Source organism: Neoarius graeffei, chromosome 9 (genome assembly GCF_027579695.1).
Source record: "Neoarius graeffei isolate fNeoGra1 chromosome 9, fNeoGra1.pri, whole genome shotgun sequence".
NCBI lineage: Eukaryota > Metazoa > Chordata > Actinopteri > Siluriformes > Ariidae > Neoarius > Neoarius graeffei.
In genome coordinates, this window is record NC_083577.1 from 71,912,875 (window position 1) to 71,934,006 (window position 21,132).

The 21,132-nt window shown below is 40.7% G+C and overlaps 2 protein-coding genes across 5 annotated transcripts in view; one reads left to right on the forward strand and one right to left on the reverse strand.

Annotated features, from left to right (window-relative positions):
* Nucleotides 1–21,132, forward strand: part of mettl5 (methyltransferase 5, N6-adenosine) — a 62,858-nt gene that overhangs the window by 19,333 nt on the left and 22,393 nt on the right. The window lies entirely within an intron of this gene.
* Nucleotides 39–19,006, reverse strand: klhl23 (kelch-like family member 23). 3 transcript variants are annotated; one of them, XM_060930197.1, is made up of 4 exons: nt 18,677–19,006; nt 14,637–15,862; nt 10,440–10,592; nt 39–1,083 (listed from the first exon to the last, which is right to left on the reverse strand). In XM_060930197.1, the coding sequence occupies exons 2-4, from the start codon at nt 15,844–15,846 to the stop codon at nt 773–775; spliced, it is 1,674 nt and encodes a 557-aa protein (XP_060786180.1). In that variant the 5' UTR covers nt 15,847–15,862; nt 18,677–19,006; the 3' UTR covers nt 39–772. The 3 variants fall into 3 exon arrangements, with proteins under 3 accessions (XP_060786180.1, XP_060786182.1, XP_060786181.1); XM_060930199.1 differs by lacking the exon at nt 10,440–10,592; XM_060930198.1 differs by lacking the exon at nt 18,677–19,006 and having other exon boundaries at nt 14,637–16,210.

The following is a 21,132-nucleotide window of genomic DNA, read 5'->3' on the forward strand; positions in this document are numbered from 1 at the left end:
AATACATTTGGGATGAATTTGATAACATTTTTTATTGGGAATAACGGTTTATAAATGTGTGAAATGAGCAGTAAAGAATAAGAAATCCACAGTACATGAAGGGGAAGTCGTTTAGTGAATCAGTCTCAGTTAATATATTTATAGGCACTTAATCTCAAGTTTCACAGGAAATGTACCAGGTATATGGATTCCAAAGGATAAATCAAAACCCTTGTTTAAAAAAAAAAAATTCAGATCTTGGCTTTCACAGTACAGGTTACAGTATCGAGTTGGTGAATACCAAATTACTTTTTCAATCCAGTGTCAAAGACGTATATTAAGCACACGTAAGTTAAACATTCTTTTTGTATTTTCACTTTGGATTTATTGTGAACATACTGTATAAGTAAGCGAGGAATTATAAGTTCATTTAAGTTTGATTTCTAAAGCAGCTTTTCAGGCCACTCTCTTAGCCCATTTCTCCCCCCTTCATTCGTTGTCATTCTTTTTAAACAATTCTATAAAAATATGAGAAGTTTCTGAGGCTGTGCTTATTTATTTTGTCCTGGTAAGCAGGTCAGTGGGTGTAGGAATGTGTATATGTAACAACTCTCACAAAAAAAAAAAAAGTTAATTTCTTTAAAAAAATTGCATATAAATCTTGTGCGTTGTCTGTCTCCTTCAATTTTGGATACTAGATCCAATATACAAAACACTATCAGTACAAACTCTACCAACACATGACTCCCAATCACATATTATATAAATACAATATAACACACGAACAATAAATCTACAGACAGAACACACCAACACAGCCGTGTGAGCGAGTCGCACTAGGTAGGTTCCCTACTATCTCCCAGCAGTCCAGTTCAGGGTCATATCGCTCTATACTCTCCAAATATGTGCCCTTGGAGTAAGAATAGCCACCAGTCACATAGATGCACCCATTTATTACTGCAGCTCCACACTCCATCCTTCTCTCCTTCATCATGGCTATCTGTGTCCATTCATCTCTCTCTGGGTCATAGCAGTCCGTGATGGTGCTCTGACCACCCACCAGGTAGAGCTTGTGGTTCAGTGACACTGAGCAAAGTCCATATTCTGAAATAGAAATACAATGCAAGTTGAAAATATGATTATAATATGAAACTTATAGAAGTAATGTTTTTCTGTGACTGAAATTGTTCTCTCTGGTATATGGAGCAGTACATTTTGTGCTGTGTGTTGGAGAGAGAGCTTAAAGAAATGTTTTCGTAAATAAAATGAAGCATTTCTAGTTTGTGCAACAGGAATAGAGTGTAGAACAAAAAAATTATACAATAAAATGTTTTAATATACACATGCATTCAAATGTCTCAACCTTTTAAGTAATTCAAAATGAAAAGCAATTTGGCTCTAATATAATACAACCCCAAATCAGGGAAAAAAAAAAAGTTAGGACAATATGTTGAAATTGAAAACAATCTGTAATTAACTTTTACCTGTATTGCACTCAAAACAATACAATGCCACATTATTTGCTGTTTTAGCTCAGGAATGTCAATTCTGATTCTTGTAACACCCATCTCTAAAAAAAAAAAAAAAGTGGAACAGTAAAGCATTTACCACTTTATAAAATTACCATTCCTTCTCACAGCACTTAAAAGATGTTTAGGGACTGAAGCCACCAAGTCATGAAGCGTTTCCAGTGTTCTTTTGTCCCATTCTTCCTGCAAACAGGTTTAAAGGTGTGCAAGAGAACTGGGTCTCATCTCATTATCTCTAGCCGCTTTATCCTGTTCTACAGGGTCGCAGGCAAGCTGGAGCCTATCCCAGCTGACTACGGGCGAAAGACGGGGTACACCCTGGACAAGCCGCCAGGTCATCACAGGGCTGACACAGACACAGACAACCATTCACACTCACATTCACACCTACGGTCAATTTAGAGTCACCAGTTAACCTAACCTGCATGTCTTTGGACTGTGGGGGAAACCGGAGCACCCGGAGGAAACCCACGCGGACACGGGGAGAACATGCAAACTCCACACAGAAAGGCCCTCGCCGGCCACGGGGCTTGAACCCGGACCTTCTTGCTGTGAGGCGATAGTGCTAACCACTACACCACCGTGCCGCCCGAGAACAGGGTCGTCGTCATGGCGCCCTCTTCTTCCGCACCCATGCCTTTGGAATGTGTGCAGAACATGGATTTGCATTGTCTTGTTAATCTCCCTGGAAAAGATGTCGTCTTGAAGGCAGAATATGTTACTCCAAAATCTCAATGTACTTTTCTGCATTAATGCTGCCATCACAGAAGTGTAAGTTACTTTTACCAAGGGCACTGACACAACACCATACCATGACAGACCCTGGCTTTTAGACCTTTTAGACTTGTTACTGGTAACGGTCTGGATAGTCATTTTTGTCTTTGGACCAGAGCACATGGTGTCTATCTTCCAAAAAAAGACCTGGAATACTGATTCATCGGACCACAATCCACATTTCCACTGCGTGATGGTCCACTCCAGATGCTTCCAAGCCCAGAGAAGTCAATGGCATGCTTCTGGACACCATTAACATAAGGCTTCCTTTTGCACAGTAAAGTTTTAACTGGCATTTGTGGATATAACTCCATACTGGCGTGCTTGGCAAAGGTTTGCCAAAGTCATCCTAAGCTCATGTGGTTATATCAGCTATAGATGAATGCCGGTTCTTGATGTAGTGCTGTCTGAGGCATCTGAGATCATGGGTGTTCAGATTAGGCTTGTGCCCTTTATACACCAAAATTCCTTCAGATTCCTTGAATCATTTAAGCAGTGTTCCAGCTAGCTTTCCAAGAAGGCAGGATGCCAATGGTTACTGCGGGCAACTTTTCATGCACATCACTGTAAATAAAGAATCTATCATGCAAAATTAGCGATGCTGGAAGCCATACAGAAGGTTCTGATCAAGTTTGTGCTGTGCATTCTGATGGTTCTTTTGCAGCCGACGTTTGAGCTGTCGACTCTAAAGAATCTCTGCATTCAGCTGCAGACCTACTGAGGAGAAATTTAATAACCCAAGTTTTTTTTTTTTTTTCTAAAACAGGCTGACCTATTTATAACATTTTACAAAACAGTGTAGGCCATTTAAAAAAAAAAAAAAAATCCCGAATCCTGAATGTAGACTTTGCTGCTAATTAACATTTCTGTTTGTAGCAGGCCAAAAAAACTAACTACCAAAAAACTACGGTACATTTAACACTACTATCCTGGTTTCTACAATATTATTAAAGACGACTGCACCATGCTGACGTTACATCAGACGGACAGCTTTGATAAGTCCACCAACAGATTTCCACATTCAAGTAATCAGTCGATTTGTGCAAAATTTTTAAAATACGTTAAATTAAAGGGAAAGTTTGAAAGATGAGAAAGGATTCATTAGTGCTGACTTATCAGCATTGATCTAATACATGTAGTTTCGATCATTTGTCTGCATTTTGCACAAATCACTGATAAGGTCGTGCATTGGAAGTGTTAGTTTTCATTAATTGTAGCGCAAAAATATTAGAGAATATAGATCTGTAAATCATCACCACCTAAAATGAGATCGTGGCCCAAATATAGACCAATAATGTTAGGCCTATTGACGTACAGCAACTTAACATTTAGATTTATTGCTGGATTATAATGAGTCCTAACAGTTAGGCCTATTAAAAATGAAGTATTTCCAATCTAATTGCAGTTAGCCTCGACTAGGTCTACTGTTAGTTGTTAATAATAATAATAATAATAATACAACCCCGATTCCAAAAAAGTTGGGACAAAATGCAAATTGTAAATAAAAACAGAATGCAATAATTTACAAGTCTCAAAAACTGATATTGTATTCACAATAGAACATAGACAACATATCAAATGTCGAAAGTGAGACATTTTGAAATTTCATGCCAAATATTGGCTCATTTGAAATTTCATGACAGCAACACACCTCAAAAAAGTTGGGACGGGGCAATAAGAGGCTGGAAAAGTTAAAGGTACAAAAAAGGAACAGCTGGAGGACCAAATTGCAACTCATTAGGTCAAATTGCAATAAGTCATTAACATGACTGGGTATAAAAAGAGCATCTTGGAGTGGCAGTGGCTCTCAGAAGTAAAGATGGGAAGAGGATCACCAGTCCCCCTAATTCTGCGCCGACAAATAGTGGAGCAATATCAGAAAGGAGTTTGACAGTGTAAAATTGCAAAGAGTTTGAACATATCATCATCTACAGTGCATAATATCAAAAGATTCAGAGAATCTGGAAGAATCTCTGTGCATAAGGGTCAAGGCCGGAAAACCATACTGGGTGCCCGTGATCTTCGGGCCCTTAGACGGCACTGCATCACATACAGGCATGCTTCTGTATTGGAAATCACAAAATGGGCTCAGGAATATTTCCAGAGAACATTATCTGTGAACACAATTCACCGTGCCATCCGCCATTGCCAGCTAAAACTCTATAGTTCAAAGAAGAAGCCATATCTACACATGATCCAGAAGCGCAGACGTCTTCTCTGGGCCAAGGATAATTTAAAATGGACTGTGGCAAAGTGGAAAACTGTTCTGTGGTCAGACGAATCAAAATTTGAAGTTCTTTATGGAAATCAGGGACGCCATGTCATTCGGATTAAAGAGGAGAAGGACGACCCAAGTTGTTATCAGCGCTCAGTTCAGAAGCCTGCATCTCTGATGGTATGGGGTTGCATTAGTGCGTGTGGCATGGGCAGCTTACACATCTGGAAAGACACCATCAATGCTGAAAGGTATATCCAGGTTCTAGAGCAACATATGCTCCCATCCAGACGACGTCTCTTTCAGGGAAGACCTTGCATTTTCCAACACGACAATGCCAAACCACATAATGCATCAATTACAGCATCATGGCCGCGTAGAAGAAGGGTCCGGGTACTGAACTGGCCAGCCTGCAGTCCAGATCTTTCACCCATAGAAAACATTTGGCGCATCATAAAACGGAAGATACGACAAAAAAGACCTAAGACAGTTGAGCAACTAGAATCCTACATTAGACAAGAATGGGTTAACATTCCTATCTCTAAACTTGAGCAACTTGTCTCCTCAGTCCCCAGACGTTTACAGACTGTTGTAAAGAGAAAAGGGGATGTCTCACAGTGGTAAACATGGCCTTGTCCCAACTTTTTTGAGATGTGTTGTTGTCATGAAATTTAAAGTCACCTAATTTTTCTCTTTAAATGATACATTTTCTCAGTTTAAACATTTGATATGTCATCTATGTTCTATTCTGAATAAAATATGGAATTTTGAAATTTCCACATCATTGCATTCCATTTTTATTTATAATTTGTACTTTGTCCCAACTTTTTTTGGAATCGGGGTTGTAATAATAATAGCATTAATCAATAATATCAGTCTAGGATATTAGATTAGATCTAGTCTAATACATTAATGTTAGGGACTAGATATTCTATAAATCTATATCTAGAGTCTAGATCTATCGGTCCTAAGGGCCCGGTCCCACAACACCAATAACTATAACCAACTCCAACTATGACTACACCTCTGCCTAAATGTAGTTCCAGTCTGGAGCAGTCACACCACAACTATAGTCTTGACTGTAATATCGCTTGGTCCTGCCACTCAGGTAAATAAATACATGCAACTTAGGAATAGTCATGGAAGTTTTTTCCAAGTATAGCACATTATTCCAGGTCATACTGTACAGCTTGGACTTCAAAACAACCCATGCACAGACTCCAGTGGTTGATCTAATACAGACAGGTCACGGATTATGGAAATCTAATAAAAAAAAAAAAATACAGAGGTTACGGATTTTAATATGGATGCTAATAATTTATGGATTGGTCACGGACGTTTCAGTATATTACAGATTGGTTACCGATTTCATCCGGATGATGCATCATGGATAAAAAAAATTAAGAAGTCAAACAGTTAAATGTTTGGACTGCTGAAGTTCATAATTAAAATATCTTGCCTGTATTTGTTTATTAATTTACTATTGATATTTCACAGAAAATATCACATGCTTGAATAAAAGATCAGTGCTTTGTATTATACGTTTTTTTATTTTCCGTGAATCTGTATTCCGTGACTTCATGATGCAACAAGGATGTACAAAGATACCCAGGGAAAATAGCACGTGCTCAGACAACGTCACATGTAAACAATTATGATTGGTCAGATGTTTTATCATTGGATCAGGTCCAGGCCTGGAAAAATCGCTCCAGAAGCAATCTCACTGATACAGATAAACCCAGGCCTGGGCTATAGGTATCGTTATCGGTCTGGTGTGACTATCAACCACATACACTGCAGGGGACCGATTTTTTTATAGTTATCGTTATAGTTGTTATACTTATCGGTATTGAGGGACCGGGCCTTAACTTTTGATTGAATTTTTTAGTCCTACAACTTCCACTTACATTCTGGCAAACAGAGATACTAAGTTCTGTGAACCCCTTGCAGCTTGAACCAATTCTTTTTTTCTTTTGTACGTTTGTAGACATCACTGCTTTTTACCTCACACTGGACTGAGTCCACCAGGGGGGTGAGGTATTGTTTTCGGTGGGGTTTCTTTGTTAGCAGCATGACAAGAAAACAGCTGGACCAATTTTCATGAAACTTTGAGGATAGATGGGCATTGGTCTCAAATAGAACCTTCAACATTTTGAGGGTTATCCAGTCAAGGCCAAGGTCACCAAAAAGGTCAAAATCATTTTTTTCGCGATATCTTCCTTCATATTCATCATGTTCACTTCAAACCAAATCCAAAATGTTCATCTTTCAATTCTGCTTCCATTGATATGCTACATGATGGGTATCTCTCATAGTTTTCTTAGCAGTTTGGGGTCAAAGTCACGGGTTTTCAGAGGCTCATAACAACTGGGAAATGGTTCAAGATGGAGAGATGCTTAATATTATCAACATATAGGAAGTCATATGGGCTTTCATTTGGCACCATGACCTTTGACCTTGAAAGGTCATATGCAGAGTCACAGATTTTCAGAGGCTCGTAACTGAAACAGTTCTAGATAGATAGATAGATAGATATTAAATATTACTGACATACAGAAAGTCATATATGGGCTCTCATTTGGCACCATGACCTTTGACCATGAGTGACCTTGAAAGGTCAAACTCAAGGTCACAGGTTTTCAGAGGCTCATAACTTTAAAACGGTTAATGATGGCCAGATGTTTACCATTATCAACATATAAGTCGTCCCATATGGGCTTTCAGTTGCCACCATGACCTTTGACCTTGAATGACTTTGAAATGTCAAACTCAAGGTCATGGATTTTCATAGGACTATAACCTGACAGCTGATGATTGAGAAATATTACCATTATCAACATATAGGTAGTCCCATATGGGCTTTCATTTAGCACCATGAATGGTGACCTTGAAATGTCAAACTGAAGGTCACTGATTAAGACCAGACTACCAGGCGAGGTTTGTTTTTGCCTGGCAACACTTGTTAGACTTTCGTTTGCCTTGCTTCACTTACTCATTCTTGTAATAATTCAAAATGGTTGCCAGAGCATGACTATGATCCCTGCGCTAATAGTGCGTTGTGATTGGTCAACATGTTTTACTTTCACTGAAAGTCAGCAACGTTTGTTAGTACTCCTTTGGGCACACTTTCTTTCTGTGGTGGAATGAATGTGCTAGGCCCTTGGACAGTTCTAGAAAATTAAGAGCAGGGTGCATATAAATTTGGGCATAGTGTTGATATTTGAGGGCAGGGTGTGGCACCCTGGTAAAATAAACTGGCTGGAACACTTAAGGATATTATACACCACAGAAAGTGAAATATCCAAATCCCTTTGTATGTTTCTCTGAGGAACATTTGCTTTTAAACATTTCAATAATTTTCTCGCAACGTTTGTGGACAAACTGGAGATCCTCAACCGATCTTTGCTTCTCAAACACTAGCCCGAAATCGCTCACTCGTTCACTACTCCCTACACAGGGAATTACTATATAGAGGACTATACAGTGAGCTCATTGGTAAAACGAAAAAACACTTTCGGACACTAGTCCGTCGTGCTGGTATTTACGTCATTACTGTCGCACAATTAAAACGTGCCAGATCAGCCGGCTGGTGGGTTTTCAAAATAATAAATACATGCATGTATTTTTGTGATAAATCCATATTATACTGAGCGTATTTCCCACGTTAATCAATACAAAGTACCTGCATCTTTCAGTTCTTTTTAAATCAAGGCTGAATACTTTCTTCTTTGCCGCTGCCTTTTATTAAATCAAATGAGACTTTTAATTTGATTTCTTTCAGCACGACCACAATGCATGATGGGACATATTGCTTTGGTTAGTGACCATCGGTTGTACACTACTTTTCATGATGCATTGTGGGATACTTTGAGTGTACTATAGGGTGTAAATAATTCTCACTAAGGTTTCAGACAGCACTACAAAATGGCGTCCCCACTATGTAGTGCCCTATATAGGGAGCAATTTCGGACACAGGGTAGGTCTTTCCTGGATACTGATTTTGTACTAAATCATGATTATAATGACCTATTTCAAATCACACTTTTATTTAATTGTTTACCTCGTTACTAGCCCTAACTTGTCCCGTCCCAACTTTTTTTTTTTTTAAATGTGATGCAGGCCTGAAACACAGGAATGGATGTATATTAACAAAGGAGATGAAACTGACCAGACAAAACATGAAATATCTTGACTCCTACAGTTTTGCAGTGAAATACAAGTCAAACTAAATTTAGAAAAATCACTGATTTCTTTTTTATTTTCCATACTGTCCCTACTTTCTGATTTGGGGTTGTGTATGTATATACAACCCTGATTCGAAAAAAGTTGGGACAAAGTACAAATTGTAAATAAAAATGGAATGCAATAATTTACAAATCTCAAACTGATATTATATTCACAATAGAACATAGACAACATATCAAATGTTGAAAGTGAGACATTTTGAAATTTCATGCCAAATATTGGCTCATTTGAAATTTCATGACAGCAACACATCTCAAAAAAGTTGGGACAGGGGCAATAAGAGGCTGGAAAAGTTAAAGGTACAAAAAAGGAACAGCTGGAGGACCAAATTGCAACTCATTAGGTCAATTTGCAATAAGTCATTAACATGACTGGGTATAAAAAGAGCATCTTGGAGTGGCAGCAGCTCTCAGAAGTAAAGATGGGAAGAGGATCACCAATCCCCCTAATTCTGCACCGACAAATAGTGGAGCAATATCAGAAAGGAGTTCGACAGTGTAAAATTGCAAAGAGTTTGAACATATCATCATCTACAGTGCATAATATCATCAAAAGATTCAGAGAATCTGGAAGAATCTCTGTGCGTAAGGGTCAAGGCCGGAAAACCATACTGGGTGCCCGTGATCTTCGGGCCCTTAGACGGCACCGCATCACATACAGGCATGCTTCTGTATTGGAAATCGCAAAATGGGCTCAGGAATAGTTCCAGAGAACATTATCTGTGAACACAATTCACCGTGCCATCTGCCATTGCCAGCTAAAACTCCATAGTTCAAAGAAGAAGCCGTATCTAAACGTGATCCAGAAGCGCAGACGTCTTCTCTGGGCCACGGCTCATTTAAAATGGACTGTGGCAAAGTGGAAAACTGTTCTGTGGTCAGACGAATCAAAATTTCAAGTTCTTTATGGAAATCAGGGACGCCGTGTCATTCGGACTAAAGAGGAGAAGGACGACCCAAGTTGTTATCAGCGCTCAGTTCAGAAGCCTGCATCTCTGATGGTATGGGGTTGCATTAGTGTGTGTGGCATGGGCAGCTTACACATCTGGAAAGACACCATCAATGCTGAAAGGTATATCCAGGTTCTAGAGCAACATATGCTCCCATCCAGACGACATCTCTTTCAGGGAAGACCTTGCATTTTCCAACATGACAATGCCAAACCACATACTGCATCAATTACAGCATCATGGCTGCGTAGAAGAAGGGTCTGGGTACTGAACTGGCCAGCCTGCAGTCCAGATCTTTCACCCATAGAAAACATTTGGCGCATCATAAAACGGAAGATACGACAAAAAAGACCCAAGACAGTTGAGCAACTAGAATCCTACATTAGACAAGAATGGGTTAACATTCCTATCCCTAAACTTGAGCAACTTGTCTCCTCAGTCCCCAGACGTTTACAGACTGTTGTAAAGAGAAAAGGGGACGTCTCACAGTGGTAAACATGGCCTTGTCCCAACTTTTTTGAGATGTGTTGTCATGAAATTTAAAAATCACCTAATTTTTCTCTTTAAATGATACATTTTCTCAGTTTAAACATTTGATATATCATCTATGTTCTATTCTGAATAAAATATGGAATTTTGAAACTTCCACATCATTGTATTCTGTTTTTATTTACAATTTGTACTTTGTCCCAACTTTTTTGGAATCGGGGTTGTATAGTATAAACGTAAAAGAGGAGTTTCGCCCTACCTGGATGGGGACTTATTGTCGTAATGCTCCACTCATTGATGTCGGCTCTGTAAGTTTGTATTTTCTCATAGGTGCAGCTCCCTCTGTATCCATAATGACCTCCGGTCACATAGATTCTGTCTCGCACCACACACGCAGTAGCATTTCCAACCCCTTCATATGGTAAACAAAAAAAGCTGATCCATAAATCTTTTAAATGCTGGCACAAGTGATTATTTATTACAGACGAGTTTGCAGTCGAAGTGCACAACAGTCTGCACGTCTGTACTTTTCACAAGTCTGAATCATTTTATTGCCACTTCTAATTATAGGCTGCCTTTATGAGTATTTGAGGGAGAGGCATGTGCAAAGAGCTTGTCAAATGATAAGTACTGACTTGCTTGAGGATTCCTACCACTAAAATGTTCAGGAATTATAATCCTATAAGTGAACTTTATGTACATTGTCTTGCAAAAGTATTCATCCTCCTTGGTGTTTGTCCTGTTTTGTCACATTACGAGCTGGAATTAAAATGGATTTTTGGGGGGTTAGCACCATTTGATTTACACAACATGTTCTTATTGTGACACAAACAATAAGATGAAAAAAAAATCTGGAGTATGCATAGGTATTCACCCCCCCCCCAAAAAAAAAAAAAAACACAATACTTTGTAGAGCCACCTTTTGCTGCAATTACAGCTGCAAGTCTCTTAGGGGATGTGTCTATTAGCTTAGCACATCTAGCCACTGGGATTCTTGCCCATTCCTCAAGGCAAAACTGCTCCAACTCCTTCAAGTTAGATGGGTTGCGTTTGTGTACAGCAATCTTCAAGTTATGCCACAGATTCTCAACTGGATTGAGGTCTGGGCCATTCCAAGACATTTAAATGTTTCCCTTTAAACCACTCCAGTGTAGCTTTAGCAGTATGTTTAGGGTCATTGTCCTGCTGGAATGTGAACCTTCATCCCAGTCTCAAACCTTTGGCAGACTCAAACAGGTTTTCCTCCAGAATTGCCCTGTATTTATTGCCATCCGTCTTTCCTTCAGTCCTGACCAGCTTTCCTGTCCCTGTAGATGAAAAATATCCACGCAGCATGATGCTGCCACCACCATGTTCCACTGTAGGAATGGTGTTCTCAGGGTGCTGGGTTTGTGCCACACACGGCATTTCCCATGATGGCCAAAAAGCTCAATTTTAGTCTCATTTGACCAGAGAATCTTCTTCCATGTGTTTTGGGAGTCTGCCACATGCTGTTGGGCAAATCCAAACGTGTTTTCTTTAAGCACTGACTTTTTTTTTCCTGACCATTCTTCCATAAAGCCCCACTCTATGGAGTGTATGGCTTAAAGTGGTCCTATGGACAGATACTCCCATCTCCAGTATGGATCTTTGCAGCTGCTTCAGTGTTATCTTTGGTGTCTTTTTTGCATCTCTGATTAATTCCCTCCTTGCCCGGTCTGTGAGTTTTGGTGGGCGGCCTTCTCTTGTCAGGTTTGTAGTGGTGCCATATTCTTTCCATTTTGCTATAATGGATTTAATGGTGCTTTGTGGGATATTCAAAGTTTGGGATATTTTTTATGACCCAACCCTGATCTATACTTCTCCACAACTTTGTCTCTGACCTGTTTGGAGGCTCCTCGGTTTTCATGTTCCTTGCTTAGTAGTGTTGCAGAGTCAGGGTCCTTCCAGAACAGGTTGATTTATACAGACATCATGTGACAGATCATGTGACACTTTGCATACAGGTGGATCTTAATCAACTAATTACAGTGGTGCTTGAAAGTTTGTGAACTCTGTAGAATTTTCTATATTTCTGCATAAATGTGACCTAAAACATCATCAGATTTTCACACAAGTCCTAAAAGTAGATGAAGAGAACCCAGTTAAACAAATGAGACAAAAATATTATACTTGGTCATTTATTTATTGAGGAAAATGATCCAATATTTCATATCTGTGAGTGACAAAAGTATGTGAACCTCTAGGATTAGCAGTTAATTTGAAGATGAAATTAGAGTCGGGCGGCACGGTGGTGTAGTGGTTAGCGCTGTCGCCTCACAGCAAGAAGGTCCGGGTTTGATCCCCGTGGCCAGCGAGGGCCTTTCTGTGCGGAGTTTGCATGTTCTCCCCGTGTCCACGTGGGTTTCCTCCGGGTGCTCCGGTTTCCTCCACAGTCCAAAGACATGCAGGTTAGGTTAACTGGTGACTCTAAATTGACCGTAGGTGTGAATGTGAGTGTGAATGGTTGTCTGTGTCTATGCGTCAGCCCTGTGATGACCTGGCGACTTGTGCAAAGGGGTACCCAGCCTTTCGCCCGTAGTTAGCTGGGATAGGCTCCAGCTTGCCTGCGACCCTGTAGAAGGATAAAGTGGCTACAGATAATGAGATGAGATGAGAAATTAGAGTCAGGTGTTTTCAATCAATGGGGTGACAATCAGGTGTGAATGGGCACCCTGTTTTATTTAAAGAACAGGGATCTATCAAAGTCTGATCTTCACAACACGTTTGTGGAAGTGTATCATGGCACGAACAAAGGAGATTTCTGAGGACCTCAGAAAAAGCGTTGTTGATGCTCATCAGGCTGGAAAAGGTTACAAAACCATCTCTAAAGAGTTTGGACTCCACCAATCCACAGTCAGACATTGTATACAAATGGAGGAAATTCAAGACCATTGTTACCCTCCCCAGGAGTGGTCGACCAACAAAGATCACTCCAAGAGCAAGGCGTGTAATAGTCGGCGAGGTCACAAAGGACCCCAGGGTAAGTTCTGGGCAACTGAAGACCTCTCTCACATTGGCTAATGTTAATGTTCATGAGTCCACCATCAGGAGAACACTGAACAACAATGGTGTGCATGGCAGGGTTGCAAGGAGAAAGCCATTGCTCTCCAAAAAGAACATTGCTGCTTGTCTGCAGTTTGCTAAAGATCACGTGGACAAGCCAGAAGGCTATTGGAAAAATGTTTATGGATGGATGTGACCAAAATAGAACTTTTTGGTTTAAATGAGAAGCGTTATGTTTGGAGAAAGGAAAACACTGCATTCCAGCATAAGAACCTTATCCCATCTGTGAAATATGGTGGTGGTAGTATCATGGTTTGGGCCTGTTTTGCTGCATCTGGGCCAGGACAGCTTGCCATCATTGATGGAACAATGAATTCAGGATTATATCAGCAAATTCTACAGGAAAATGTCAGGACATCTGTCCATGAACTGAATCTCAAGAGAAGGTGGGTCATGCAGCAAGACAACAACCCTAAGCACACAAGTCGTTCTATCAAAGAATGGTTAAAGAAGAATAAAGTTAATGTTTTGGAATGGTCAAGTCAAAGTCCTGACCTTAATTCAATTGAAATGTTGTGGAAGGACCTGAAGCGAGCAGTTCATGTGAGGAAACCCACCAACATCCCAGAGTTGAAGCTGTTCTGCACGGAGGAACGGGCTAAAATTCCTCCAAGCCGGTGTGCAGGACTGATCAACAGTTACCGCAAACGTTTAGTTGCAGTTATTGCCGCACAAGGGGGTCACACCAGATACTGAAAGCAAAGGTTCATATACTTTTGCCACTCACAGATATGTAATATTGGATCATTTTCCTCAATAAATAAATGACCAAGTATAATATTTTTGTCTCATTTGTTTAACTGGGTTCTCTTTATCTACTTTTAGGACTTGTGTGAACATCTGATGATATTTTAGGTCACATTTCTGCAGAAATATGGAAAATTCTACAGGGTTCACAAACTTTCAAGCACCACTGTATGTGGCTTATGAAGTGAATTGGTTGGACCAGCTCTTATTTAGGGGTTTCATATGAAATGGGGTGAATACCTATGCACACTTCAGATTTCTGTTTTTTTATCTTAATTGTTTGGGTCACAATTAAAAAACAATTTTCACCTTTTAAAGTTGTCGGCATGTTGTGTAAATCAAATGGTGCTAACCCCCCCCCCCCAAAAAAAAAAAATCCATTTTAATTTCAGCTTGTAACATGACAAAACAGGACAAACACCAAGGGGGATGAATACTTTTGCAAGACACTGTTTATTATAAGGTCATGGTTGATGACTTACACTGGACATAAGGTAGGAATACACCCTGAATGGAACATACATATTGAATAAACCCATTGACACCTTGATCTACTGGTTATGTTTTTGGGAGATGGAAGGAAATCAAAAACTCAGAAGAATCCTTGTTTTATTGTTTTTCTTACCTTGGATCATATCTGCTACAGGAAACCATTCCTTTTTTAATGGATCATAGACTTCGGTCTCCTGAGTTGGGGCACCCCCTGTGTACCCACCTATGACATATATACATCCATGTAAGGGTACGGAACAGTGGTAGTATCTAGCAGTGATCATAGAGCATCCCTCTGTCCACTCATCTGAGACAATGTTGTAAATCCAAACTGTATCCAGTGCGTCCACTGTGTGTGTCCTGTATCCTCCTGTCACGTAGATGTTAGAACCCAGAAGCGAAACACTATAACTCTCTCTTGTGTAGTCAGGCATGTCCTTCCCTTGGACCCACGTGTTGCAAATGGGGTCCCATATGTGAATTTCTGACAGTGGGTGCCAATAATATCCACCTATGATATACATTCTTGATGCAAGATTCTTATTAGTTGCATAAACACCACTAGATTTCACAGACTGGCCGATGATCGATCGTATCTTGTGCTCAGTACATTGTTTGTGCACGTCTAAAGCGGTTGTGAGATACACATCATCCACCTCGAGCTGAACGCACTGCAGTAGATCCTGAATGTTTTCTTTGCGAGAATCCATGTCAAAGGTCACCCACTTCACAACCGCGTCTAAAAGCGTCTCCTCCTTCCACACATTAACGTTCTCAGCAGACAGAATTGTGACGAGCTTTTTGACGTCAATTCCCCAAAACTCCTCTTGACATATCAGCTCCTCAAATCTGCCAAGTATAATCCTCAGTGCCTCGCGCTCCAAGACAGGACAGACATGAAGCTCGGCAAAAGCATGCATCCCAAGACAGTTATCAACATCCAAAAAACGCATCAGGAACTCCTCACAGGCCGTCTTTACCGTGCCAAACTGAAGGAGGTCAGCTGCTTCCAGGAGGCTTTGCACATTAGCTTGGGTGATGCTCACTTTGGACGTATAAACATAGTTGACCAGAGCACTCAGAATCTCTCCATCTATGCCAGGCAGGTTGATAATGACGTTTGAACGTTCTTTCATGTCTGAGGTGAACATGACTTTAAAGTAGGCGCTGCGAGCTGACAGCAAGGCCTTGTGACAGTGAAACATCTGTCCTGTACAACACTGGAGCGTGATGTCAGCAAACAGACCACAAGCATAAAACTCCCGAAGAGCTCCCAGGGTTTTGGATGGATGATCTTCATCGCAAAATTCATACGTGTAACTTTCTTCATCCTTGGATGACATGATTTAGAAGCAGTAACTGGGAAAATACAGTGTTTTTGTTACATTACAGATTATCAGAATGCTTGTTCATAGTGACATTTTACAGAGTACAGCAACCAGTGTACGACAAAACAGGGCAAGAAGAACCACTGGGTAAAATCAGTCATATGACTATTTAGGCCTCTATAAACAATAAAAAGCAAGTCATGTCACGGTACATTAAAGAAGAGGCCACCATTTTATTTAGTCTGTGGCGGAAGAGTCGAAGATTTTAAGATCCAATAACAAGTACTCTAGATACTTTTGTGTTCTCAATCTACACCGATCAGCCGTAACATGAAAAACATGGACAGTTAAAATGAATTACATTGATTATGTTGTTACAATGGCATTTGTCAAGGGGTAGGATATATTAGACAGCAAGAGAACAGTCAGTTCTTGAAGTTGAAGGAAAAATGGGCAAACGTATAGTAAGTACCTGAGTGACTTTCACAAGGGCCAAATGGCTAGATGATTGGGTCTGAGCATCAACAAAATGGCAAATCTCGTGGGGTGTTCCCAGTATGCAGTGGTTGGTACCTACCAAAAGTGGTCCAAGGAAGGACAACCGGTGAACCAGCGACAGGGTCATACAGTGGTGCTTGAAAGTTTGTGAACCCTTTAGAATTTTCTATATTTCTGCATAATTATGACCTAAAACATCATCAGATTTTCATACAAGTCTTAAAAGTAGACAAAGAGGACCCAGTTAAACAAATGAGACAAAAATATTATACTTGGTCATTTATTTATTGAGGAAAATGATCCAACATTACATATCTGTGAGTGGCAAAAGTATGTGAACCTTGGCTTTCAGTATCTGGTGTGACCCCCTTGTGCAGCAATAACTGCAACTAAACATTTCTGGTAACTGTTGATCAGTCCTGCACACCGGCTTGGAGGAATTTTAGCCCATTCCTCCGTACAGAACACCTCACATGGGTTTCCTCACATGAACTGCTCACTTCAGGTCCTTCCACAACATTTTGATTGAATTAAGGTCAGGACTTTGACTTGACCATTTCAAAACATTAACTTTATTCTTCTTTAACCATTCTTTGATAGAACGACTTGTGTGCTTAGGGTCGTTGTCTTGCTGCATGACCCACCTTCTCTTGAGATTCGGTTCATGGACAGATGTCCTGACATTTTCTTTTAGAATTCGCTGGTATAATTCAGAATTCATTGTTCCATCAATGATGGCAAGCCATGCTGGCCCAGATGAAGCAAAACAGGCCCAAACCATGATACTACCACCACCATGTTTCACAGATGGGATAAGGTTCTTATGCTGGAATGCAGTGTTTTCCTTTCTCCAAACATAACGCTTCCCATTTGAAACAAAAAAATTCTATTTTGGTCTCATCCGTCCACAAAACATTTTTCCAATAGCCTTCTGGATTGTCCACGTGATGTTTAGCAAACTGCAGACGAGCAGCAATGTTCTTTTTGGAGAGCAGTGACTTTCTCCTTGCAACCCTGCCATGCACACCATTATTGTTCAGTGTTCTCCTGATGGTGGACTCAAACATTAACATTAGCCAATTTGAGCAAGGCCTTCAATTGCTTAGAAGTTACCCTGGGGTCCTTTGTGGCCTTTCTGGCTATTATATGCCTTGCTCTTGGAGTGATCTTTGTTGGTCAACCACTCCTGGGGAAGGTAACAGTGGTATTGAATTTCCTCCATTTGTACACAATCTGTCTGACTGTGGATTGGTGGAGTCCAAACTCTTTAGAGATGGTTTTGTAACCTTTTCCAGCCTGATGAGCATCAACAATGCTTTTTCTGAGGTCTTCAGAAATCTCCTTTGTTCGTGCCATGATACACTTCCACAAACATGTGTTGTGAAGATCAGACTTTGATAGATCCCTGTTCTTTAAATAAAACAGGGTGCCCACTCACACCTGATTGTCATCCCATAGATTGAAAACACCTGACTCTAATTTCACCTTCAAATTAACTGTTAATCCTAGAGGTTCACATACTTTTGCCATTCACAGATATGTAATATTGGATCATTTTCCTCAATAAATAAATAACCAAGTATAATATTTTTGTCTCATTTGTTTAACTGGGTTCTCTTTATCTACTTTTAGGACTTGTGTGAAAATCTGATGATGTTTTAGGTCATATTTATGCAGAAATATAGAAAATTCTAAAGGGTTCACAAACTTTCAAGCACCACTGTACGTGTCGAAGGCTAGCCCATATGGTCCAATCTCTCAGAAGAGATACAGTAGCACAAACTGCTGAAAAGGTCAATTCTGTCTAAAACAGAAAGGTGTCAGCATTAACATTTTCAGCAGTTTGTGCTACAGTAGCTCTTATGTGGGATTGGACCACACAGGCTAGACTTCATGCTCTATGTGAATCATTGACCCTTCAACACCCATGACCCTGTCACCGGTTGTCCTTCCTTGGACCACTTTTGGTAGGTACTAATCACTGCATACCAGGAACACCTCACAAGACTTGCCATTTTGGAGATGCTCAGACCCAGTCACCTCTCCATCATCTAGCAATTTGGCCCTTATCAAAATTGCTCAGATCCTTACACTTGCCCATTTTTCCTGCTTCCAACACAACTTCAAGAACAGACCGTTCTCCTGCTGCCTAATATATCCCACCCTTTGACAGGTTCCAGTGTAATGAGATAATTAAATAATATTGGCTGGCACTGAGTGGTATATCAGATATATTTCATTTGGCTAGCATGATATTGAACAAGTCAAAGGCGAGTTCAGTATCATGCTGGCTGAATGGAATATACACTATATTGCCAAAAGTATTCGCTCACCTGCCTTGACTCACATATGAGCTTAAGTGACATCCCATTCCTAATCCATAGGGTTCAATTGAGGTTTTTCACCTGACGTCACAGGGTCACGTGACGCCCCGGTGTCCGCCATTTTGAAGGTCAAGCTACATACTAACGCTGCAGACAGAGAGGGAGAACCAGCTTGAAAAAAAAACGTGTTACAGACACCGGATCCAGTGTAAATAGCTGCCGGAGCGCGCTCCGGCTTGCTCCCCCTCAAATTAAGCAGCGCGCTCCGGCTTGCTCCCGGAGTGTTCCGGCCGAGGTTCCGGAGCGCGCTCCGGCTTGCTCCCCCTCAAATTAAGCAGCGTGCTCCGGCTTGCTCCCCCTCAAATTAAGCAGCATGCTCCGGCTTGCTCCCGGAGTGCTCCGGCCTGCTCCCGGAGTGCTCCGGCCAAGGTTCCGGAGCGCGCTCCGGCAGCTATTTACACTGGATCCGGTGTAAATAGCTGCCGGATCATAATTACAGTAAACTAGTAAATACAGTAAAGGAAAAACTTGAGACTGAAAGGTTTTAACAGTCATCCAAATGACTGAACGTAAACATTGCTACAGTAACATACTAGCTATGTTGTTGACATTAGCTAGTGCTAACAGCTAGCTGCTAGTACACTGCTACAACACAGACACCGACCCTAATAATACAGTTCTTGGTCATTGCCTGGTAACAGCAAATTTATAACGGGCCATGTCTCAACAGACTAAGAAGTTATTTCAATGACATTTAATAACATTTTGTTTATCCTGAGGACCGAAAGTAAATGAAAATGTGAACAAACCTTAGCTGTAATAAGACGGCGACCACCGGCTCCAGGGACGACCCGCTGATGTAGGCATGTTACCCAGCCTGACACAAAATATTTGTAGGCATCCAAACTCTTATACGCTTTCAGATCAATACCTGTGTATGGCGATGGGTTTTTAACGACATAGGTATACAGATCATGTGGGCCGAAGTCAGGTAAAGACGAGGGCTTCGTGTACTTCCGTACGTCAGTGAACAATCCTGGTGGAAGCAGGTAAACGTCGTTCTCCAAGCCTGCTAACCTCAATTTTTGCAAATACCTCTCCCTCTGCTCGCCCTGTAAATGCCCTACGTCGCTGGATAGTGAAGGTGTTTTCTGCATCTCGCTCCTTTTTCTTTTATGTTTTTCGTTTGTCGCCTTCCTCGCATTCAAACTGATTCGAGCCGTGACGTCCAAAATGGCAGCCTAACGATGCATCACATGACTTGGTCACGTGGGTGAAAAACCTCAATATGATGTCGGTCCACCCTTTGCAGCTAGAACAGCTTCAACTCTTCTGGGAAGGCTGTCCACAAGGTTTAGGAGTGTGTTTATGGGAATTTTTGACCATTCTTCCAGAAGCGCATTTGTGAGGTCACAAACACCGATGTTGGACGAGAAGGCCTGGCTCACAGTCTCCGCTCCAGTTCATCCCAAAGGTGTTCTGTTGGGTTGAGGTCACGACTCTGTGCATCTGTGCAGGCCAGTCAAGTTCATCCACACCAGACTCGGTCATCCATGTCTTTATGGACCTTGCTTTGTGCACTGGTGCACAGTCATGTTGGAAGAGGAAGGGGCCAGCTCCAAACTGTAAAAACAGTCTGCATGCCTAGGTGCTTGATTTTATACACCGATTCCGATAATTTGGATGGGTGAGCAAATAATTTTGGCAATATAGTGTATCTGATATACCATGGGGGGGGGAAAGCCATTATTATTATACATACACATTTGATGGAGCAGGAAACTCTCATATTGGATATTCGCATCAGCTCCGACATCATGTTGTCTTGACAACCATGCAAGATCGTAAACCATATTAACGCCCATTCTCCATTGTGTAGAGTGACCCAATATACGTAGGATAAGCGATATCCGAACAATATTGCATGCTATCAAACCAAATGAACGAAACCCGCTAGAAGGGAATAGAACACCTTTTTATTCCATCGAAAAAGTGTCCTGGACGTATAATCATCAATGCTTCACCTGTCAGTGGTTTTAATGTTATGGCTGATCGCCACCATTTAATTTTCTCTAAATGGTGTTAACAGGGTAATGATTCATGAGGCTCCATTTTGTAATTGCCAAATGGGCATGAGATCCCTTACATAAAAATTTATGAATAATGACGATTGTTATTTGATGTCACACATGCGCATGTTTTTATTTTCATGTGAATTTTTTTACATTGTTTTTACATATTAGTGAATTTCATGAATATATTTACATTAATAAATAATTTTACACAATGAATCTTATGGGAACTTTTCATTTTGGTTTTTACATGTAGGGCACCTGGTTTTAATTTAATTTTTCACCCATGAATCATTTATTCAATAATGTTTCACATGGAGGGCTTCCCCCCCCAAATACATGATTTTTCCTAAGTAGGCCATGTGGTTTCAGTTTTCAAGTGTGATTTTCTCACACGAATACTTCTT